The sequence below is a fragment of the Globicephala melas genome, chromosome 4 (assembly GCF_963455315.2).
Source record: "Globicephala melas chromosome 4, mGloMel1.2, whole genome shotgun sequence".
Classification (NCBI taxonomy): Eukaryota; Metazoa; Chordata; class Mammalia; order Artiodactyla; family Delphinidae; genus Globicephala; species Globicephala melas.
Window position 1 is genome coordinate 65,035,898 of NC_083317.1, and position 17,081 is coordinate 65,052,978.

At 45.2% G+C, this 17,081-nt stretch overlaps 1 protein-coding gene across 9 annotated transcripts in view; it reads right to left on the bottom strand.

Moving 5' to 3' along the window:
• B4GALT4 (beta-1,4-galactosyltransferase 4) overlaps positions 1-17,081 on the bottom strand; it is a 41,841-nt gene that overhangs the window by 14,191 nt on the left and 10,569 nt on the right. For 2 of the 9 annotated variants that reach the window (XR_004039662.3, XM_030857174.2), the window contains exons 1-3: positions 14,578-14,674; positions 4,234-4,632; positions 860-1,092 (exon numbers count right to left, since the gene is read on the bottom strand). Coding sequence is in view for 8 of the 9 variants with exons in the window: in XM_030857174.2 (XP_030713034.1) it covers positions 860-1,092; positions 4,234-4,486 (486 nt within the window). In the remaining variant the exon portion in view is untranslated. Of the gene's footprint in view, positions 1-859; positions 1,093-4,233; positions 4,633-9,170; positions 9,484-12,375; positions 12,449-14,126; positions 14,260-14,355; positions 14,456-14,577; positions 14,675-15,776; positions 15,920-17,081 lie in introns of those variants that run through there. The other 7 variants (XM_060298108.2, XM_060298111.2, XM_060298109.2 and 4 more) reach the window with 6 other exon arrangements.

Consider the following 17,081-nt stretch of genomic DNA (forward strand, 5'->3'; position numbering starts at 1 on the left):
GCGCAGTGGTTAAGAATACGCCTGCCAATGCAGGGGACACGGGTTTGATCCCTGGTCCGGGAAGATCCCACATGCCGCGGAGCAACTAAGCCCATGCGCCACAACTCCTGAGCCTGTGCTCTAGAGCCTGTGAGCCACAACTACTGAGCCCACGTGCTGCAACTATTGAAGCCCTCACGCTTAGAGCCCGTGCTCCGCAATGAGAAGCCACCGCAATGAGAAGCCACCGCAACGAGAAGCCCGCGCACCGCAACGGAAGAGTAGCCCCCGCTCGCTGCAACCAGGGAAAGCCCGTGCACAGCAACGAAGACCCAACACAGCCAAAAATAAATAAATAAATAAAATTAATTTATTCTTTTTAAAAAAGTGAAAACTAAACATAATGTTCTCCATAATAGATAGTGGCAAAGTTAAAGGCAGAAAGGTGGAGACAGTAATAGAATTCCATGGCGATTAACACACGGTAGTCAACTCCTCTGTCTAGATCCCCATTGAACAGCCAGGCTCAATAATAAAGCACAGTTCCAACATCTCATTGTGTAATGTATAGCAAATGCAGAAGGCAATGTAAGGTCAGTCCCAGGGAAATATCTTTGGGCTTCATTGTCTGCAATGGAAGGGCTCACGAAAGCAAACAGGCTTCCTCCAGAGGATCACTTAAGAGCCAGTAAAATTTCCCAGCACTTATCCCATTATTCCACACTCTGGGACAAGAAGTACCTTTACTACTTTCAAGGATAAATGAGATAAGAGACCTCACCTTTGATGATAGTTTGATGCCCTTTTACCCAAGACAGACGAAGCGCCTCACAGAGAGGAGGGTGTGGCGGGCAGAGGCCTGGTCTGCCCACACACTCACCTGGTGGATGACGTAGATGCCATACTCCAGCTGCTGCCTCTGCAGGAAGGGGTGAAGGTGTTCTAGCAGGTACAGCAGGTGCTTCTCTCTGTGCCGGTGAGGGATGAGGATGGCGACCCGCTGCAAAGCCCTGCATTCCTCAGGGTGATACCGGCCTCTGTGCACCTTGGGGTTTTCTGCCTGTACTTCTTCCAGAGTGAGATCTGGTTTGAAAACGAGCTTGTTCTGGCCTTCTACAATAAAAACAGGACACAGGAACTAACATGAACAAGCTCATCAAAGGCTGACAGGCTTACAGGAGCTGGTACATGTCACACACTTTGTGCTAGTTGTCTGGCACACAACGAGCACTACTGTAAAGCCTCATTTGGTCACAAACTATAACCACAGAATCTATGACTCAGGTTATTGGCTGCAAAAACAAGCAAATGACATATAAGACCATTCTCTTGTGCTGGGTTACCAGTCCTGGCTCTATGATTCATCCGTAAGTAGAAAATACACTCTGTTCTGAGAACCCTGGTGAAGAGCAGAGGTCAGGGGTAGACTGAGCAACTTCAAATTTGCTCTAACCTCTCTTCCTTCTCAAAATTCCAAAGGGGGCAAAAAAAAAAAAAAACACGGAAGCCTCACCCAAGGAATGAATGAAGCAATCAATCCAACTTTCTTTGTTGTCATAAAAAAAAAAAATCCAAAGGAGGGTGAAGTCTCTTAAAGATCAAGAGCATTCCATGGAATCAAGCTCACAGACAAGGCCCTTTTCCCCAAGGTCCTTCCCTAAGCTCTTGAGAGCTATTCTAACTCCCTGAAACTAAAGCAGCGAAAGGAAATAGAAACTAGCCTCCCTCCCTAACTCAGCAGTAACAGGTATGGGCAACACCGCAAGAATCCTCCCATTGTTCCACGTGGCGAAATCCCCAATGGGGCATTGCTCAGTGAGTCTGGACACAGCCTGACTGGATGAAACGCAAGACCATCCATGGTAACCAATCTCGTGCAAGGCTTTAAAGATAAGGCTGAAGCCACTGACCCTCGCCTCAGACCCGAATGAACGGGGAATACTGACTGGTAGGAGAGGAGGCAGAGCTCTGGTTAGGGAACACACTTTTTACAGCTCGGGACCTCCCTGGCGTCCAGTGGTTAGGACTCCACGCTTCCACTGCAGCAGGCACGGGTTCCATCCCTGGTCGGGGAACGAAGACCCCACATGCCACGCAGCGTGGCCGAAAAAAAACCAAAACAAGAAAAACTCCACATATACTGTTCAAGGTACTTGCAAACTGAGCTATCTTCTTCTGGAGCAAAGCAGTCACCCACCTTTCCGATGTATGTCCCTGTGCCTTGCTTCATGTGACCATCTCCTACCCTGGCCATGGCTGCTTAGACCAGGCTCTACTGTCCACAGCATGGCTGACAGACTCTGCCCAACAGCACCAAGAGCAAATAACTGACCTACAAGAGCCTTTCCACAAGGGTCTACACACAAGACATAGAGTCAGCAGGCAGTAATCCCTACAAACAAACAGTAAGGAAAGGAGTTACAAGGAAAGGCAAGCTACCAGAGCTGCTGGGAGATGATGGGATGGCTGTAGAGATGTCTTCCTGTGTAGCCTGTCCATAAACCCCATCATCTGAATTAACCTGACCGTGTCTCTGCTCTCGGCCCCGGAAAGAGCCCCATGCAACAGGTCTGATGTAAATCAGTCCCCCTGCTCACTCCCTCACTGTAGTAGCTTATTATGTGCCCAATCTTCGGGTGCCTGCTTCCACTCACTCTAGCAGTCTCCCTTACCGCCCCCGTCATATTTTCTCAAGTTTTATTCCTCCTTGGGTCACTAATGGCCCATCTTAATTTGTCACTACTTATGTCGCCCCCTGGATCCATAGTCAGTACCATGTCACTGCCCATCTGTTTCCATGAATGCATCTGTTGCTTAAGTATGTTGAGAGAATTCTGAACAAGGGGGATGATACAGTCAGATCTGCATTTCAGTAACTCATTTTGCTATCTCAACTTGTGTAATCTGTGAGCAGAACGATTTCCCTTGAACAATCCGGAATAATGTTTTGGCTTTTCCGTGACTGAGTAAAGAGAAGCAGCATGCCAGTATGATCACACTACAAGTCTGTGATGTAATCAGGAAAAAGGATCTGCAGGTTTTGTGCCACTAAAAGCAAGAAGCCTCTGAAGAGCCCTAGACTGCCCCCCAGAGAGCTAATTAAGTGTATGCAGAGAGCCACCTCTGTAGGACCAGGGAGGAGCTCTGGACTTCATAGAGCTGGAAAGGATCACCGTGCCCTCATCCCGCCTGCATACTGTCTCCAGGGGAAGAAGAGCAAATGTGTAAACAATACACTGACCAGCACAACCACAGAAACAAAGGTGGAGGAGCACCCAGGGAGCCTATGATTAACTCTGGGGCAGTCCCAGAAACCTTGCTGGGAGAGAAGTGATCTAAACTAGATTTCTGATGACTAGACAGGAATCCGCCAGACACACATGGGCTGAGGAAAGGTATTCTGGAAAGACACTCCAAGGATTATCTGGAGAACTCTAAGCACTTCGATGTTCTGGAGAATCAGAGGTCTGACAGAACCTTTGTGGGTTACATAGAATATCGCTGTGGAGTTTTTCCTAATTAACGTGCTCCCAAAGACCAACTTCTTATTCATTTAAATTGAAAGGCAAGATGTCAAAGGAGAATCAAAACATACAACATATTTAAGAAATAAACACAGAAATAAACTAAGACAACACTGAAAACATACTATCCTGTCCCTCGACTCCATACGGTGGGCCAGGGGGATGTTAATAGATATGACATGAGTGGAAGCTTGGATGTGCTGTCATTTCCCTGCAGATGCCAGGAGAACATGCCCAGGTTAGCCCGCTGGTCCCAGGAGGATGAGAAACACTTGGAGCAGAGCCACCGGCCTGGGTCAATCGACCCCCAGCTCATCACACATGCCTACTGACATGCCTGCTGAGACTTCTGCAGCTGGAGGATCAAATTGGGCATGTTCACGTAATAAATACTACCTGTCAGCAATACAAATACAGCTCACAAACATAATGTTGAGCAACAGAAGCCAGACACAGTAGAGTACATAGTGTATGTTTCCAATTACGTACAGTTCAAAAAAATCTAATGGATGGAATATAAGCTTGGAGTAAGGGTCGTGACTCAAAGAAGCATCTCTGGGGTTCTGGGAAGACTCCATTTCTTAATTTACATACTGGTTCCACTGGTATGTTCATTTTGTGAAACTTAAGTGAGCTGCACACTTCTGATTTTTGTACTTTTCTGTACATTTGTTATATTCAAATAAAAAGTGTACGTACTACTTGTTAAAAAGAAAAAATAAATACTTACTGAGGTGTGGAGACACAGAAGAGCAGTTGTTAAGGTCTGCTTTTTTCACAGAGGCTTCCTCTGTCACAGCTCCTTTCTTCCCCAAAACTACACCCTTGTTCAAACTAGCCATGAGATCCTTTGCTTTAGAAATCTCTTGAATAGCACCCACAAAGTAGTTACTGGTGGCCCACCCAACCACCGTCAGGCATAAAGTAAAGAGCAACAGTAATCGGAATTTATAGGAAAGGTGGAGAGTCACGTTGAAGCTCATGTCTTTTATTATGCGAGCAGTAGGTCTCTCTCGGCCTCACTGCAGGCAGGAAGCTTCAAGTTCAGCTTTTCCAATCTGATTGCAAACCTGATGACAACTGACAGTGCAATGCCTGCTTCTGCTTGGTAGTTCCGCTCCAGCAATCCCTAAAATGCAATCACAAAGACATGCCGTTTCAGATGGAAATCCTATCCTGAAATTATTCACATCAGCACAAACTGAAAACCTATCCCCAACTGATTTACAGTAGTGGGAGTTCTCCAACGTTAGAGATCAGAAAACCAGAGATTTTGGATGTAGAAGGATCCAACCATCTATATACCACAGGAGTTCTCTCTGGGTTCTCACCCCAGCTGTCATTCACCCCAGAAGAAAAGCCATTTCCAGATGCTGCACCGGTGGAGAAAGCAAAGAAGAGACGGTCAGTGCCTCCTCAGTTCTGAGCTGGCACAGCCCAAAATACAGCCCTAATGGTTCCCTTTCTTAGTTGCCCCTTCCTGGCACAGCTTTAAGAGAAGGTGAACTCTTGTTCTAGGGCATATTTTGATCCAAAGAGAAAATGAGGGAAAAGACAAAAGCTCTTCTCCCTCTGTAAGAGCTGGAAAAACATGTTCCTTGAAACAGAGGATGAAAAATCAAGGACTTTTCAGTTATCAATGTTATCCTCACAAAGAGACAATGGCACAGGGCACGTCCCAGGAGGTTGGGGAGACAGCAAGGAACACAAAAGGATGCCAACACAGGAGGCCAAATATCTGTAAGAATAACAGAACTACAGCACAGTGTTTAAGATCTGGGGTTTGGGTTTAGACAGAAACTATGAAACCTCGAGCCCATCACTTCACTGAGCCTTGGTCTCCTTACCTGTAAAATGGGGATAAAAATAGTACCTTCCTAGAGAAGTTACTGAGGGACTGGATGACCTAATATATTAATACATAAAGTGTTAGCCCACCTCCTGATGCACAGTAAGCACCCACTAAGTGGGGACCATCACTGTTGTGATCGTTATATTATTTTACTTTACATTAAATGACTCTAGACTAGGGATGACCTACAGGCAGACACACTGGTGGCTGCCGGAATCACCACTCTACTGTACTGTATTTCTGTCAGTTGATGGGTTGTTATTTTGACTTCATACTTCAATTGCATGTAGTAGGATAGTATGAATTCACCTGTGAGAGGTGGCTATGCTCTTAGTTCCTGAAAAATCCAGTTTCTGAGGCCACATAGCTGAGGGCCCTCCCTGGACCATGGTAAATGCACTAAGATGATGAAGGCTACTTCGCAAGGCCCCACATCCTCTCTGCATTACCAAAACCACGTCTCTCCTCAAATTCTAAACGTGTTATCAGAAGAGTGCGGAAAATGCTAAAGCCAGGACACAGAATCTCCGCAGCAAACGTATCCTCAATTAAATGGACAGAATGGAGACCAATATATATTCTGTGCCAAAATAACACAAAAACACGTATGATGAAATCTTAAGTAACAAAAAGAAAAACAGAAAATAAATTCTTGCATATGATTACCACTAAAATTAGAGAGTTAAGAAAACTCTAGAAAGAAATATTACCAAAAGCTAGCAATAATTCTGTTAGGAGTATGGGATTAGCCAGGGGTGCTTTCTACCCTTTTCTCTCATTTTTGTAAAAGTATGACACACTTTTGTCCTTTTGTAATGAAAACAAAGTTGATTTTTTACATGAGATGTGAGGGACTTCCCTGGTGGTCCAGTGGATAAGCCTCCGTGCTCCCAATGCAGGGGGCCCGGGTTCCATCCCTGGTCAGGGAACTAGATCCTGTATGCTGCAGCTAAGGATCCCACAGGCTGCAACGAAGATCCCACGTGCCTCAACGAGGAGCCCGCACTGCATGCAGCAAGTAAGGCCTGGCACAGCCAAATAAATAAATACTAAATAAATAAATGAGACGTGGGGATGTGGCAATTTACTGTGAAAAACAAAAACAAAACACTCACACTTCCCTCGTGGCGCAGTGGTTAAGAATCTGCCTGCCAATACAGGGGACACAGGTTCGAGCCCTGGTCCGGGAAGATCCCACATGCCGTGGAGCAACTAAGCCCGTGTGCCACAACTACTGAGCCCGCGCGCCAAGAGCCCGTGAGCCACAACTACTGACCCCAGACGCCTAGAGCCCATGCTCCACATCAAGAGAAGCCACCGTAATGAGAAGCCCGCCACCACAACAATGAGTAGCCCCCCCTCGCTGCAACTAGAGAAAGCCTGCGGCAGTGAAGACCCAACACAACCAAAAATTAATTAATTTTTTTTAAACACCCTTAGCAACTCTCAAGATAGCCTCTTACTTACTTAAGGGTAGTATTCCAAAATTTTAGCTCTACATGAGTTTGAGGGAAACCTAGAACGCATTTCTCTCTAGACACCATGTTACAAACGTAGGTTAGGTTCCTGGATCAAACCACAAGAGAGAAGATTTGGCCCAGGAAGCAATTAAACAGTATGGCCTGTGTTTAGGGTCTTGTTTAGGGTCTTTAGGCCTTGCTTAGGGGCTTGCTGAAGGCAGTAATAACTAATTAGAAGATTAATCGCTAATAAGAAGAGTGATCCATTTGTGCATTTACTCTGTGCCATGCACTGGGGCTAAACCACTTGTATTAACTTACTTAATTCTCATCTCAACTTTGTGAGGTAAGAATTATTGGTCTCCTCATTTTATAGAGGAGAAAATGAAGGTTGAGAGATTACGGAACTTGCCTGAGCTCACACAACTACTAAGTGGTAGAGCTGGGGTCTGAGCCCACGTGCTCAGCTCCAAAGCCTGGGCTTCTGCCACATCCTTCACATGGACGTTTCAGTCTCTTTCCTCCCCTTGGTACCTGGGTGTGCCCGGCACAAACCCTTGAAACATGCAGCCTTCTACCTGTCTCTTCCTGTCCCTTTCCTTGAGACTGTCTCTGAAATGGTCTCCTGGAGGTCTGTTTTCTTCCCTCCAGGTAACAGTAAGTCTGCAGTTTTCTGGAGCCAGACTACCTCTTGCAGACTTAATTGCAGGAGGCTTAAATGCTAGGATTGGCAACAGTTTTTGATAAAATCTCAGTCTTGGAAAAGTTAGACAGGGAACATTGTTTTTCTAAGAGCTGCTTATAGAGGGATAATGTTTCAAGAGAGATCTGCCCGGCCTGCTTATCAGATTGAAGGCAAACATTCTCCCCATGTTTCCATTTCCCCAGCTACAAAATGATTTTTAAAAATTAGCTTAATTTACAACATGGCTGTAAGAATTTAATGAGATGACACAGCAAACACACCTAGTACATTCCCAAGGATATAATAAATATCTGTTGACTCTGATTACCAATATGATTCATGCTCAAATTTTATCAGCATGCTAACCAAGATGTTATCTCTGGAATTACATATTGAATAATTTTATTTTCTATTTCTCTGTAATTTCCTGTTTTTCTTTCAATGAATATATACCACTCTTATAATTTAAAAAAATAATAATGATTTTTTAAAAAGAGCTCTTTTTAGGGCAGGTCACTCCTGGTTGGTGTTTGGGAAAACATCATCAGATTGGACTTCTTTGTAAAAACATTTAAATAAATGAGAGACCCTGAACTCTTCCTAAAAAGAATTTTCTCTTTCAGTCAAGGCTGTCTTAAGGTGACAGGGGAATCATGGTTATAGAGAACAAATTCAGGTAACATGAAAGAAGTTATTTTAGGGCAAGACTCACCACCCTTTTCCTTTCTAGGTCTGCCCTAGGGTTAGTTCAAAATGATGATGTTCTCATAATTTTGTTTTTCCTCCTCTCAATTCAACCAGTCTTTTCTGAGCACCTGCTATTTTCAGGCATAGTGCTAGGCACCAAGGGAATTAAGGTATAGTCCTTGCACTCGGAGTTTATTTCAGTCCTTCCTTAGCTTGTAATGTCTGCAATTTGTTTTCAAATACGCCAGCTCCAACCCTGAAAATGGGGGAAATAGTTGAAATAAAATTGGCAAAATATTGAAAAGTACTGAGCAAGGTGATAGGTATCTGAGAGTTCATTTTCTTCTTCACTCTACTTTTTTGTATGCTTGAAATTTTCCATAAACAAAAATCTAGCACGGAAGACAAGTTATAACAAAGGGTATATCAGCATGAATGCCAAGTATCATTCTCATTCTCAGAGAATCTCTAATGCACACATTTTTACACCACCATGGGAGGTCAGGGGAGGACACCAGATGTCACTCCATAAATATTCACTAAGCACCTAGTACCAAGGAGAAAGAATGTGGTCTTCATTCAGCAGCCAAGAGCACTAAAATCAGCATTTCAATGTCTCTAAATCCATCTGGTAATCCTGCAGACACTGCAAGATGTGGCCCCAGGCACACGGTCCTATTCCCTTGGGTCTCTCTGGGGTAGCACCAATAAAAAGGCTGATATTTTGCTACTCCTTTTACTCCTGCAGAGCTCCTGAGAGCTGACTATTTGCAAACACGTTGTCCTACCTTCCGTGGACCTCTGGTATTCATTCTCCCAATTATAGTTCCTTCACCTGGCTTCTGACTGATCACTGCCCAGACCCTAAAGAAGCAATGGTTCTGTGAAAATTAATAAAGGGAAACCTCACTGAAGTGGAACTGGGAGGCCAGAAGGGGAGCTACAGATCACATCAATACAGATCCCAATAGGAAGAGACCCACCTTGCATCTTTGGCAGGAAGTGACCCCACTTTACCACCACCAGCAGGAGGAAGAAGCTCTTCTCTTTGCCCGGCAACACCTCAGCCAATGACAGACTGTCACAACTCAGTCAATGAAAAGCCACTATATTTCGATCTCCTAGTTTCCTCCAATGGACTTTTTGTTTATGACAGAGCCTCCCAATTTCCCCTTCTCTGTAAAAAAGTTTCTTTTCCTTTGCTTTACTGGACTTGCATGTGGTTTGCCACAGTTGCATGCCCCAAACTGCAATTCTTTGCTGCTCCAGAATAAACCCATTTTGCTTGTAAAATAACTGGCTGTTTTATTGTTTTAGGTTAACAGTTCCCTGGGCAGGGGGCAAGGGTGGGATAGAAATGATGACAGCCATTTACGTGTACAGGTCATTTAAACTCAGACTGAGTTCCTAATGACCAAAACTGGAAGCATTTGAGCAAGAAAATAATGATGGCATTGTATTTTAACCCACAGAATAAAATGAATAGCCATGAGTCCATACTGATATAAATGATCAAATAAATAAATGGGAAAGGGCAGCTCTTTCTTACACTAAACTTCCAACCAATAAGGAAGCAGGAAATGGGGGGTAAAATCACCATTAGGCAAACACCACTGTAAATAATTGTTGCAGACGAGATCCACCAATGGGTGCTAAAATGAGTAGGTAAAAATCTGAGTTTAAACAGCTTGCATAGTCTCAAAGTATCTCCCCTCAAATAATTATTAGCTACAAAGGGAAAGTCAGTAACTTTATAGTGAAGAAACCTAGCAGATATCACCTTAACCAAGTGATGAAGGTTAGTATCACCAGTGATGAGACCTATCAACCTCATGAATCAGTGATGTATTGCTCTCTACAAAATAACTAATCAGTACTTTTCTACAGAATAACTTCATTCTACAAAATAACTAACTGGGACTCTTCAAAAGGGTCAAAATAATGAAAAACAAGGCAAAACTGAGGAACTATCTCAGATTGGAGGAGACTAAGGAGAAATAACTAAATGCAAGGTAAGATCCTTGACAGCCAGTGGAAACAGAAAAAAAAATCATTAGCAGGAAAGCTGATGAAATTCAAATAAAGTCTATAGTTTAGTTAATAGTATTGATAACTGAACAATGGTTATGTAAGGGGCTAATATTAGGGGAAGTTGAGTGAATTCTCTGTACAATATTTGCAACTTTTCCCTAAGTCTAAAATTAATTAAAATTAAAAGTTAAAAGAAAAAGTCAAAGACTGTGTATAATCCAAGTCAACAAACAGCAGTAAAATTAACTTACTTCTCAAAGAGAATCACTGCTTTTTGTATTCCTAGTGCCTCAAGCTGACCTGACACATAGTAGGTGCTAAATTTGGTAAATAATGAATGACTTTCTAGGATATACTAGTTTAAACACACAAGGACACACAATAATCCCAGGTTACTACTAAAATAAATGTGACATGGTATAAAAGGAGAAAAAATAAAGACTAATAAAGAAGGGGAAAAATTAACTGGTATAAAATTCCATTTGGGGAAGATTTTTAAAATTGAAAAAGGCTCATATACACTACCAAATGTAAAATCGATAGCTAGTGGGAAGCAGCCTCGTAGCACAGGAAGATCAGCTGATGCTTTGTGACCACCCAGAGGGGTGGGATAGGGAGGGTGGGAGGGAGACGCAAGAGGGAGGAGATATGGGGATATATGTGTATGTATAGCTGATTCACTTTGTTATACAGCAGAAACTAACACACCATTGTAAAGCAATTATACTCCAATAAAGATGTTTAAAAAGAAAAAGCCTCACCCCCATGCTAGCTCCCTTCGGTCTACTAATACCAACGCTCTCCTAAGGACAGAGGGCCCCATCTCTAATAAATGGCCCTTTCCCTTAGTCATGCCCACCACCTTTTGCTTCTCTGTCACTGAGTTTCCAAAAGCAGTACTCCTCTCTTCTGACTCTGGGAGGAGTTGCTGTCTAGTCTGCCACTTCCTCCCTGAACCCACAGAGCACACCAGAGCAGTGTCCCTGCCTCTGGGCAAGAGCTGCCTGCAGGTCCTACATCAACTGTTTTACAACAAGGGCTGGCATGAAACAGTCAGGAAACATGAAATCAATTTAACAAGCAAGGGACTGAAATTGTTTTATTTAGTCTTTGTTATGCAGCATGAAAGAATTCCTAAGAATTTCCAATGGGGGATTTTAATGGAGGCTCGGTGTGTACTTATGTGCCATTCTCAGCTATCCCAGAGAATCCTGTAGTGGGGTCACTTGCAGTTCCCTTTCTGCAGTTATTAGAGGCACATCAATGAGAAGGCTTGAGAAGGTCTGAAGGTCTGAGGTAATGGAGAAAACAAGGGCTTTGAAGTCACAAAGAGCTGAGTACAAATCTGGTTACCAGATGCATGAATGGCTTTGGGGAAGTGACCTAAATTTGATTCCGTTTTGCCATTTATTTTAAAAACATTTTTCAAAGTGTGGTTCCAAGAGTGCCTATATCAAAGACAGAGGGAAATTTGTTAAAATTGTAGATTCCTGGGCCCTACTCCAGAGCTAATGGGTCAGAACAACTGGGCCTGGGACTCAGGAAAATGAATTTTTAACAAGCTCCCCAGTTGAGTCTTATACGCATTAAAGTTTGAGAACCACTGAAATAAGAGATCGGACCTGTAATGCAACAGATCCCTCAGAAACGTTCATTTTCCTTTGGGTGAGGAAAAGCAGTAAGAAGATATATGAAAAGGAGATTTTAAAAATGCATTTGAATAGCTTTCAACTCCATCATTTAGAAACTTATTCTAAGAAACAATCAGAGAGGTAGACGACGATCTTCAAACCAACATTACTAAAATAACCAAAAATTCAAAAGATTCAAAATGTTAACAATAGGGAACTGATTTAATTAATTACAATACCTACATATAATGGAGCACATGCTTTCCTTAAAAATGGTGCTTAAAAACTACATGGCGGGGGCTTCCCTGGTGGCACAGTGGTTGAGAGTCTGCCTGCCAATGCAGGGGACACGGGTTTGTGCCCCGGTCGGGGAAGATCCCACATGCCGCAGATCGGCTGGGCCCGTGAGCCATGGCCGCTGAGCCTGCGCGTCCGGAGCCTGTGCTCCGCAACGGGAGAGGCCACAACAGTGAGAGGCCCGCGTACCGCAAAAAAAAAAAAAAAAGAGAAGAACACCACCACTAACTTGCTTTGAATGTTTCCACTTTGAATTAAAGATCTTCAAAGAAATGGTTAGTTCTCAAGTCTTGCAAGCATCTCTGGAAAAAACACACATTATTATTAGCTCATTTTAAAGTGGATACTAAATACTTATCCTATAAAGTGGCCCACAGAATATACTAAGTGGCCCATAAAATATACTAACAGAGTTAGTTTTATTGCCCCCTCCAAGACCGTATAGTCAAACAGTTCAGTACTTCTCTTTAACCGACATTTTTAATCAGATTAAAAATGCACACTGAAGGGAAGCAAAATATGCCACACCAAAATATGCCACTTTGGCATACTGATTACTTTGAATTAAAGTTACTTAAGAAACAGCCAGTGCAAGGACACTTTCACCCTCTTTTCTCCCCCTGAAAGCAGGAAATAAATCTCCCATGTGAAAGGTACCTTTTCTATACCAGGAGGGAACCAGGATCAGGAATCCTTATTATCAGAGATAAGAATTCAAGGTAGAGGGACTTCCCTGGTGGCACAGTGATTAAGAATCCGCCTGCCAAGGCAGGGACATGGGTTGGATCCCTGGTCCGGGAAGATCCCACATGCCACAGAGCAACTAAGCCCGTGCACCACAACTACTGACCCCGTGTGCCACAACTACTGAAGCCCACATGCTTAGAGCCGGTGCTCCGCAACAAGAGAAGCCATCGCAATGAGAAGCCTACGCACGGCAACGAAGAGTAGCCTCCGTGGGCCACAACTAGAGAAAGGCTGCGCGCAGCGACGAAGACCCAATGCAGCCAAAATATAAATTTAAAAAAAAAAGAATTCAAGGTGGAAAGCACTGTATCAACTAGAGAAAGCCCGCACATGGCAACGAAGTTGTCTTGCCAGTTCTTCACATATGTATTGTTTCTTTGTCTAAAAAATATAAAAGCTGCCTACTTTGGTTACTTCCTGAGCCTCATATTTTTATGGGATCCCAATGGTATGAAATTTAATGTTTCTCTCCTGTTAATCTGTTTTATGTCAATTCAATTTAATTATTAGACCAGCCAAGGAACCTAGAAGGGGCAAGAAGAAAAATTTTTCTCCCCTACAACACAAACAGGCACATGAACACTTTGCAATTTCATGGAGTTTAAAGGTCAACCCTGCTCTAGAAGATAAAATTCCAAAAAGATAAACTATGGTTAAGCATTATCTCCTCCCCCAGAGACACAGTAAAGCACTCTGGCCCGCCAGCCCAGCCCAGGTGCCTAGGATAGCCCTGGGCCCCTCTTTTTAAGCCCACTTTCTCAGCCTGGACCCTGAATCTTATTTATCTCTAACCAAGACTCCTTGACTTTCTTGAATCCTCAATGTTATTGTCCTTTCTTAATAGAAATTTAGAAATTATAAAAAAACAAACAAACAGCAGCTTCAACCCTCAAATTTCTGTCTTCTTCCTCCTCCCTTTCGTCACCAAACGGCTGGAGAGGTCTCCCTGTGCTCCAGCCGCCTCCACACCCTCATCCCTCACCCACTCTTGAACACTCTGCAACCCCGGCACACGCCCACCCTGTTGATAACTGCTCTCCTGCGCCTACCAACCCAAAGGCCTTTTCTCAGTCCCAATACTCATGGACTTTTCTGTTTTCTTCAGACCTAGAGTTAGCCCTTATCTAATGGAAGACCGAACACCAACAGATACGGATTGACAGGCACCGGATGGACGCAGAGCCAGACTAAGGGCAGGTATCTCAGGTACTTTAAAATCCTGTCGACCCTCACCACTCGTCGGCCCCTGAAGGTCCCAGGCGGAGATCAGCAATGGGTTTCCCAATAGAAACGCTGGGGAAAGAGGGCTCCAAGGAGGAAGGGGCTTCTTCACGCTGATTCTCCCGGCAGGGAGAGAGGTGCTGGTGGCGACTCCAGAAACGCGACGCGGGGCCTCGGAGGCTGACCTCTGAATTCCCACCTGGCAGCATTTCGCCTGGGAGCGCCGCGGTGCCGCCCTCACCTGAGCCAGTGCCTCCCGCCGAGCTCGGCCTCCGCAGGCCCCCTGCCCGGCCCCGCCGCCTGGGCGGAGGCAGAACGGCCCTCCGAGGCCCGGCCCGCGCCCGGCTTCGGCGCGGGGGACTGACCCGGCCCGCCTCCCGGGGATGCCCACACGGCGCCCGCAGCCCTCCGCGCGGAATTGCGCTTCCCGGGCGCCGGCGGAGCGGAGGCCCCACTAACTCACCCCTCACGCGGCCTCGACGAGCACCTCCCGGAGAAAGGGAAGGCGGTGAGAAGCGGCCGCAGGGACCGCCCCCGCCGCCCGGGAGGAGGCTCCGGCGCGCCGGCTCCGCCCCCCCCCCGCCCCCCCGCCCCGGGAGTCGCTTCGGCCGGGCCCGGGGGCGAGTCTGCGCGGTCCTCCACTAGACCCGCCCGACGGATTCCCCGCTCCCCGCTCCGCCACCGCCCCCGCGCCCGGCCACCCTCCCCGGGCGATGGAAGGAGCACCTGGAGGGAGAAGGACAGTTTGTCCTTTGGGTGATCTTAATAAATCCTTGTGCCAATACTGCGCTAGGGTCTGGGCGCTTCCCAAATTCCATCCTCGTAAATACAAAGCTTTGGGAAGGAGATAGGAACTTTCCCATTTTACGGAGTAGGAAACGGAGGCTTTAGAAGTTAATAAATTTACCTTACATTACCCTGACAGCTTTCAACTTTGTCAGCTGCACAATGTACCAAATTAACTGACTCCCATTTCACAGGACTACTGAGAGTATTAACTGAACCAGTTGTGAGATGAGACATCCAAATTTCTTCAAAGATATTATTACAGAAAGCCAAGCAGAATCATATTTATACTAAAGATTAGAGTGAAAAATCAGAGTGGGTTCTGCTTAGGCAGGCAGGATAGAAGACTAGATTCTCCAAGAAACCCTTCCACTCAATGGGGAAGTAAGAGAGTCTCCAAGAACCATCCCTACCCCAAAAGGAACAAACCATGGGAAGAACCAGTGCTGGGATGCTTAGACTCTAAGCAGGAGACCTGGGCTGAGGGCATACAGAAAGTCTCCGCAGACACTGATTTGGGACCGACATGAGAAGAGCCAAACCTGCGCCTTCCTCGTCAAGCCAAGGTTGCGGAAGAGCACTAAGGAGTTCCCAAGTCTCTTGCGCTCTGAGCAATGGAAACACACTTTAGAGGATGTATCCTCAATACACACTCCATAGGACTCAAACAAATTCAATTTTAAAAAACAATTTAAACAATTTAAAAAAAAAAATCACCAAGCACTGGAGGCCCACACGTAAGGACAGCCGGCAGAACTAATACCCAAGAGATTTAGACCCCCAAGGACATCAGATACTGGAATTGTCTGACACAGGATACAGGAAAGCTCTTTTTGAAATTTTTAAAGAAAAAACAATATCCTAGAGGTTACTTACCAGTTACAAAGAGGATATACTACACATTGGAGAAATCTGGCAGATAACACCTTAACCAAGTACTCAAAGTTAATTTCACCAGTAGTTCAAACTGACATCACACATGAGGTGATGCTCTGAGGACATAACATCACCATTCTTGTATTCCTGCCAAAAATACATGACTAGAATTTAACCATGAGGAAACAGTCAGACAAGCCCAAATTAAAGGATATTCTACAAAACAACTGACCTGTACACTTCAAAACTGTCAGTGTCATGAAAGACAAGGAAAGATGAGGAATGTTTCAGATTAAATGAGACTGAGGAGATTTGACATCAAAACTCCTGGACTGGGACTTCTCTGGTAGTCCAGTGGTAAAGAATCTGCCTTCCAATTTGGGGGGATGCTGGTTCGATCCCTGGTCAGAGAACTAAGATCCCATGTGCTGTGGGGCAACTAAGGCTGCATGCCACAACTACTGAGCTTGTGTGCCTCAACTAGAGAGAAGCCCGCGAGCCACAAACTACAGAGCCCACACGCCCTGGAGCCCGCGCCACAGCTAGAGAAGAGAAAACCTGCATGCCACAACTAGAAACAAGCCCACGCACCACAACGAAGAGCCCGCACCGCAACTAAGACCCGATGCAGCCAAAAATAAATAACATAAATAAATAAACAATAAATGAATCTTTTAAAAAAACAAACTCTTGGGGGCTTCCCTGGTGGCGCAGTGGTTGAGAGTCCGCCTGCCGATGCAGCAGACACGGGTTCGTGCCCTGGTCTGGGAAGATTCCACATGCTGCGGAGCGGTTGGGCCCGTGAGCCACGGCCGCTGAAAAACTCCTGGGTTGGAAAAAATTTTGTTACAAGATATATTATTGAGACAATTGGAAATGAGTATGTACAGCATGGTAGATTTAAAAAAGGAGAGTGGAAGTGAAGCTATACCAGTTCTGAGCCCAGCCTTTTTTTTTTTTTTTTTTTTTTTTGCGGTACGCGGGCCTCTCACCGGCGTGGCCTGCTCCCATCGCAGAGCACAGGCTCTGGACGTGCAGGCCCAGCGGCCATGGCTCATGGGCCCAGCTGCTCCGCGGCACGTAGGATCTTCCCAGACCGGGGCACGAACCCACGTCCCCTGCATCGGCAGGCGGACTCTCAACCACTGCTCCACCAGGGAAGCCCAAGCCCAGCCTTTTAAAGGCAGTTTCTGCTTCCACTTTCACTCTCTCCCATGTGACAAAGCAGTCATAGACCAGCCCAGATTTAAAGGGAGGGGCAATATAGCCTCATTTCTCAGTGAGAGGACTGTCAAAGAATTTGAG